At 35.9% G+C, this 6,906-nt stretch overlaps 2 protein-coding genes across 2 annotated transcripts; one reads left to right on the top strand and one right to left on the bottom strand.

The window, feature by feature from the left end:
* Positions 1–659: 659 nt before the first annotated feature.
* Positions 660–1,391, bottom strand: LOC143595227 (uncharacterized). The gene has a single exon (XM_077074307.1). It carries the CDS (start codon positions 1,389–1,391, stop codon positions 660–662), a length of 732 nt encoding a protein of 243 aa, XP_076930422.1.
* A 3,027-nt stretch (positions 1,392–4,418) lies between these two features.
* LOC143595228 (small ribosomal subunit protein eS8-like) lies at positions 4,419–5,840 on the top strand. The gene is made up of 5 exons (XM_077074308.1): positions 4,419–4,472; positions 4,633–4,705; positions 4,937–5,273; positions 5,359–5,528; positions 5,615–5,840. Exons 1-5 carry the CDS (start codon positions 4,469–4,471, stop codon positions 5,688–5,690), a joined length of 660 nt encoding a protein of 219 aa, XP_076930423.1. The 5' UTR covers positions 4,419–4,468; the 3' UTR covers positions 5,691–5,840.
* The last annotated feature ends 1,066 nt before the right edge of the window (positions 5,841–6,906 follow it).

The following is a 6,906-nucleotide window of genomic DNA, read 5'->3' as shown; positions in this document are numbered from 1 at the left end:
TATTATACAATCAAAAAGTACAAATTCAAATAAAGCATATATTGAACATATATCCATAAGCAACAATAAAAATCATATTTAAAAATTTATATTTAACATGATATTATTAGTTGATTTGGTATCCAAATGTAGAGTGTGTCTTAAGTTGTTTATTTTTATTGTAATCATTAATGTGTAAATTACCTATGAATTTGGTGACATATGCTGTTGTTACTGCCTGTTGGTAATTAGCGAGTAAATCACACAATTCACAATTGAATAAGAACAAGATGATATACTCAAATAGATTCTTGAATAACAAATACTGAACATTCGAATGAAAATATTGAAATACGTTAATGTGAATTTGTCTGACATCATCCCTATTTATAGACTAAATAATTACATATTAACCCTACTAATTACAATAATTACAATAAGACCCCTATACTTAATATAAATATTAATAAGTTTAGTTTATATACTAATACTCCCCCTTAAACTAAACTTAGTTTAAGTGAGGTCTTCGTTTCTTCAAGATCCGGTTGCCATCACAGTAGCGTTGGTTCGTCATCTTCATCCCGGATCAAGTTTGCCTCATGCCTTCTTTTCCAATTTGGACATTCATGCCTGAAATGTCCACGTTCATTACACTTGAAACATTTTATGTGATCCTTGTCCTATTGGGCTTGATTTCCTTGTTTATTCTTCCAAGTCTTCCCATACTTGCCTCGGCCACCTTCTTTGTTTCCTTGCCTTGAACTTTCATGACCGCAATGTTCACACTTTTGTTCCTTTACCCTCTCTTTTCCATCTTCTTTAGTGAACAGAAGTCTGTCATGCATGTCTACCTCCTTGTTTTTCTTCTTGGTGCGTTCCTCGAAAGCCTTTAACCTTCCAACGGCTCCTTGGAATGGCATTGCACCAAGATCCACAAACTGCTCGATCGCAGCAACAATCTGTATGATTTTTTCTGACACAGAACTGAGTAGCTTTCGGACCAGTTTCTTGTCATTCATGGTATGCCCAAGATTGCTCGCTTGTGATGCAATCTCACTTATTTTCCCAGCATACACATCAAGCGACTCGTCAACACCCATTTTTAGAGACTCAAAATCTAACTCGAGTGTTTCTAAACGCGCTTCTTTAACTCTGTCAACTCCAACATGTCGAACCTTTAATGCGTCCCAGATTTCTTTGGCCGAAGTGAAATTAGCAATTTGCAATACCATGTTTTCTGGAATCGCTTGGAATAGTAATGCAATTGCAGTATTATCTTTTTTCTCATCAAATTCAATGCCCTCTTTTGGTTTGATAGCTTCCCAAATTCCATGGACGTTAAAGATCGATCTGATCTTTATAGCCCAAATTGTGTAATTTGTGGAGTTTAACACAGGGCATTGAAAACTCATTGATGTCACTCATTCCTTAGAAGTCATAACTTCTTTATCCTTGGACTCGACCATTTTACGAGTTTTCTTTTTCCCAATCTTGATAACTTGACTATTACAAATTTAGAAAAATTTGTTGTCAACTTTAATACAAACAGTTTCGGGTTATAAGCAAAACAACTGTTAATCCCAGAAATAGTGAACGGGTTTTTTGAAACTAACTATTTCAACAACAACGGTACTCGGGTTTTCCGATCACAATGTATATCAAAACCAAACCGTTTTCTACCAAGAATCGTACACGGGTTTAACAAGGCAAGCCAAAACCAACTGTTTGTCTCAACCAACAACAGTACACGGGTTTATTCGTTGCCTAAGCCGACTATTCTAAACACTAAAAACAACCGTTTTCCTTAAAAAACCGAGAAGAATAGTACACGTGTTTAACAATGCATGCCAAAACCAACTGTTTGTCTCAACCAACAACAGTACACGGGTTTATCCGTTGCCTAAGCCGACTATTCAAAACACAAACGGTATACTGGTCTATCCAACCGCTTCGACCAAGAATAGTATCCGGGTTTTGGGTTGCAAGGCAAAACAAAACCAATTGTTCGTCTCTACCGACAAGAATACACGGGTTTTTCGGTTGCCAAACTAATCAAACCAACTATTCTTAACTTTTCTTGAAAGAAAAAAATTCAAGAACTTACAATATTTTACACCAAAATATTGTAACAAACTAATATTCAAGATGATATATGATCACAACCTTCAATTTTGAATTTAACAATGGCTATCCTTATCACTATTCCTCTAAATGCCCACAATCGTTGATTGAAACTGTTTCAATCTGGAAAATTCTTTACTGATTGAGGGTTTCTATTCTGATGCAACTTGATCAGATTGCAACATATACAACTGATCGATCTTCTTTGCTAATCAAAATATTGAAACCCAAAAAAACAATCAAGCAATTTCCTATGAATGGAAATTCAATACAGCGACAATCAATCAGCACTCAATTTCAGATTCTGATAGAAGAATCCTAAACAGCAAGCAATTTGAAAACGAAACACCAGATTGATCCTTCCAATTGGTCAGATTCTTAAATCAATTTCGAATTTCTTTTTGTTTGATCGATCAATTTCTAGAACAATCACCTGATTGATTTCACCCCCTTCTATTTCCCTTGATTGAATCAATTAATCACACAGATTCCCAATTGATCGATTAAAAACTGGGACGTTCACAAATAGAATACCCAAATCGATTAAAAACCTTGGCTCTGATGCCACTGTTGGTAATCAGCGAACAAATCACACAATTCACAATTGAATAAGAACAAGATGATATACTCAAATAGATTCTTGAATAACAAATACTGAACATTCGATTGAAAATATTGAAATACGTTAATATGAATTTGTCTGACACCATCCCTATTTATAGACTAAATAATTAAATATTAACTCTACTAATTACAATAATTACAATAAGACCCCTATACTTAATATAAATATTAATAAGTTTAGTTTATATACTAATACTGCTAACAGCTCGTAAATTGGTATATCTCCTTCAACTCGGAATGTCACCTAAATTACATTTCTCCTGTATAAGTGGGTTAGTATACGTTTTTGCTTATTATGTGTAACAGCTAGTTGTTTTTGTTTACCTATGATCTTGTAAGGTAATCTTTCTTATTGGGCTTCCACCTCTCTTGTGTACTGGAGTGACCTCTTCAACGCGGTTGATAAAGTCTGTGTGTTTATGTGTGTAAAGTAACGGTAAACGGTTAGTGTTCTTGTTTTTATTACAAAAACAACACATTTAACAACGTTCTAAGTAAAGCTAAAACACAAACAACTCTTATAACACTTATAATTTATAACACTAAGAAATTAATAGATATAGATAAAACAAATATATAAGAGTACATACTGAAGCCTATATAATTTAATAAATACTTTACGATTTAGTATTTTAATATAATTTAATACACTTACCTAAAGCAAACCCTAACAATGGGTTAAGCACAAAATGCCCGTCAAACCAACTACCACCACCATCAAATAGAACAATATATCAACCATCAATACATCATCTTATCCAGATAAACACACCGACCGGCCAAGTTTTCTAGTTTTTTTATTCGGGTTTTGGGTAGGGTAGGGTCAGATTTTGACATGGTATTTCCGGTTTCGGTTCCGTGAGTCCGGGTGGGTTCTCGTTTCGAGGAGAAATTCTATATCAAGTCTTATCCGCGGATCATGTACATGTATGAACCGGTTTCTTGTCAGATACACTGGATCGGGTCTGAAACCAGATATTTTGTGCGCCTCTAATTGCGGAGACTAGAGGTGCACCAATCGGGTTTTCTAAATACCCGGGTTCGGGTATGACCGGGTATTGGTAATAATCGGGTCGGACATTGTCTCTAAAACCATACCCTATGCATCGGGTTCAGGTCGGGTATAGAACCGGATATTCTAAGACCGGGTATTTGAATACCTTATTATCGAGTATTGAAAAAAACCCTATTTACGGGTTTTCCGGGGTTTTTTGGGGTATTTATTGGGTATAGATTGGTTTTTTTTAAGTTTGCACTTTTTTGGGGTATTTTTCGAGTATTTTTTAAGGTATTTTTCGGGTATTTGAAATACCAGGGTTTGGGTATTGGAAAAACCCGGTTCCGCGTATAAAACCGGTTCGGGTTTTCGAGTATTATCGGGTACAAATCGGGTCCGGTTCGGGGTCGGGTTATAGTGCCAAAATGCATACCTTGTCCGTACCTTACGGGTAGGGTCGGGTACGGGTTCGGGTATTAAAAACCCGGGTATTAAAAAAACCGATTCCGGGTTTTTATTTCGGGTTCGGGTTTTTTTTTCACCTCTAGCGGAGGCACTTTCAAAGAAATAATAGCAATAAAAATAATGATATGTTTTTGGGCCAATTGAATTGGACCTAGACACCTCACACAGCCCATTTACAAGTATTGGACTAGGGTTTTAAATACATACTTTTCAGCATCCCGTTACTGAACCCTAGCCTTCTCTCTTGTGTTTCAGTTCAGAGGCGCATCTTCACCTGCAACCATGGGTACGTTTCACCAATCGTTAAGCTCAATTTCATACTTCAATTCGTTACAATGATCCTCCATCTTCATCATCATCATCATCATCATCATCATCATCATCATCATCATCTTATTAATCGTATGATTACTAACATTCTGCTGATGAATTACTATCATCTGTAGGTATTTCGCGTGATTCGATGCACAAGAGACGTGCCACTGGTGGCAAGAAGAAGGCATGGAGGAAGAAGCGAAAGTACGTTTTTTTTTTTTCATTCATTTTCAAAGCTTTTAAATATTGACTGGAATTAGACTGTAATTCATATTTTATAGATTTTGATATTAGGATCATGATGAATGTGATTGAATCATTTGTTGGTAGTGTTTTATCAGTATGGTGTTAACTAATAGGTTATGATCATTCTGTTCATCATCCTTCTTTTCTTACAGTATGCTCAAAAGTAATCTTTGTATTTCAACTTTAAAGGTATGAGCTTGGTCGTCAGCCAGCAAACACTAAGATATCCAGCAACAAGACTGTTAGGAGGGTTAGAGTTCGAGGCGGAAACGTTAAGTGGCGTGCATTGAGGTTAGATACAGGCAACTACTCTTGGGGTAGTGAGGCCGTCACCCGAAAGACCCGTGTTTTGGATGTGGTGTACAATGCATCAAACAATGAGTTGGTTAGAACTCAAACCCTAGTCAAAAGTGCCATTGTTCAAGTTGATGCTGCCCCATTTAAACAATGGTATTTGCAACACTATGGTGTTGATATTGGTCGCAAGAAGAAGCCATCAGCCACTGCTACCAAGAAAGAGGGAGAGGTATGTTCTATTACTTGGCTTATTGAAAATTAAAGCATTTAACTGTAATGTGACTCAGTTTTTTTATTATTTACTTTGTTTATAGGATGTTGAAGCTGCCGCTGAGGAGGCAGAGAAGAGTAATCATGTGGTGAGAAAGTTGGAGAAAAGACAAGAGGAGCGAAAACTTGACCCACATGTTGAAGAGCAGTTTTCAAGTGGTCGTCTTTTGGCGGCTATCTCATCGCGTCCTGGTCAATGTGGTCGTGCTGATGGGTATGTATTTTGATTTGTGCATTTGAACACGCATTGGTGACCTGTTGGATTCAAAACATGACATATACTTTTCTTGGTTTTTGCAGATATATTTTGGAGGGTAAGGAGCTTGAGTTCTACATGAAGAAGCTTCAAAAGAAGAAGGGAAAGGGTGCTGCTTAAGTCTCATTTTGTTTCCTTTAGATTTTATTTATGTTTTTGTTCTGCAAGTTTTGATGTGTTTTGTTTGTTTAAATTAACTTTTGTGACGTGTTTTTTCTGTATTTTAGAAGTTTATGCTAAAGTTGTTGGTTGCAAAATGAATCAGAATTACAAACCAAATTTTAAAACAAATGACCTAGAAATGCTCAAGCTATATGTTGAGTAGAGTAACCTGTTTAGAGTTATAATTTTAAAATATATTTCTTTCCTCAAATGTTCACCATGTTCTCAATTCTTGCAACTGCAGTTTTCTTATTTACTTAAAAGCATTCTCATCCCATTCTCAATAATTTAATTATGTGAGGGAAGTTAGCAAATTATAGAGTGAGGTTGTAAGTGATTGTGAGCGTAAATTATAAGGTGGATGGAGAAATGTAGTGATTTTTTGTAAATTTGGGGAAACATCTGGGAAAACATAGTTTCCTCTATTTATTTTTTAATATTTGTTGGATTGGTTGTGAGTAGAGGAGAGAGAAAACTGTAATGATAAAGGTATAAAAATATTATTTAATTAAACAGGAGAGAGACATGCAGTGTTTTTTAGTGTAATTATAGAGATAGAAATGGAGAACCGGTTGAGAATGCTCTTACAACTATTCAATTTTATTCTGCATAGTTGCATTTAGAGGTGAAAAAAAACCAGTTCCGGATCCGACTTGGTGGAACCAACCTGGAACCGATTCTAGTTACTATTCGGTGGACCCAGTATCCGGGTTGGGTATTATTATACCCGAAAACCCTACCCGATTTCATATTTTCTCTCAAAAATCAATTCGTACCCGGTTATGATTCCTACTCAAAATAACCGGTTCCGCCGGGTATTTTACAATTATAGCTGTTGGAACTAGTTTCAACGATAATATAGCCGTTTTTTAGCTGTTTGAACCGGTTTTTGATATCCAAAATTTCTTATCCATTGTTTTACCAGCAAACTAAAAAACACTAAAAATACTTCTTGGTTTACACTCGTTTTAGAATCCCGACTTAACCACGTCTCCTTTTTTTCACTTTCACCACTTGTTATTATGCAGTTTTATTCTGCATAATTGCATTTAGTAATCCGTTCAGATTGTCTTTTGACACAACATAACACACGATGTCAGGACTAGGGCTGTAAATGAACCGAATGAACACGAACAAGGCCTTGTTCGTGTTCGTTCGTTAAGGAAATAATGTG

This window comes from Bidens hawaiensis, unplaced genomic scaffold (assembly GCF_021521415.1).
Source record: "Bidens hawaiensis isolate Kalapana, Puna unplaced genomic scaffold, B.hawaiensis_p1.1 tig00044813_1, whole genome shotgun sequence".
NCBI classification, from domain to species: Eukaryota; Viridiplantae; Streptophyta; class Magnoliopsida; order Asterales; family Asteraceae; genus Bidens; species Bidens hawaiensis.
Note: the sequence above shows the minus strand (reverse complement) of the source record. Positions and strands in the feature narration are given on the sequence as shown.

Excerpts from the sequence above, each read along its gene's own strand:
- LOC143595227 (XM_077074307.1), bottom strand. The coding sequence starts at position 1,391 with ATGAGTTTTCAATGCCCTGTGTTAAACTCCACAAATTACACAATTTGG.
- LOC143595228 (XM_077074308.1), top strand. Across the intron at positions 5,274-5,358 it reads CTACCAAGAAAGAGGGAGAG|GATGTTGAAGCTGCCGCTGA; the intron begins GTATGTTCTATT and ends CTTTGTTTATAG. Across the intron at positions 5,529-5,614 it reads CAATGTGGTCGTGCTGATGG|ATATATTTTGGAGGGTAAGG; the intron begins GTATGTATTTTG and ends TGGTTTTTGCAG.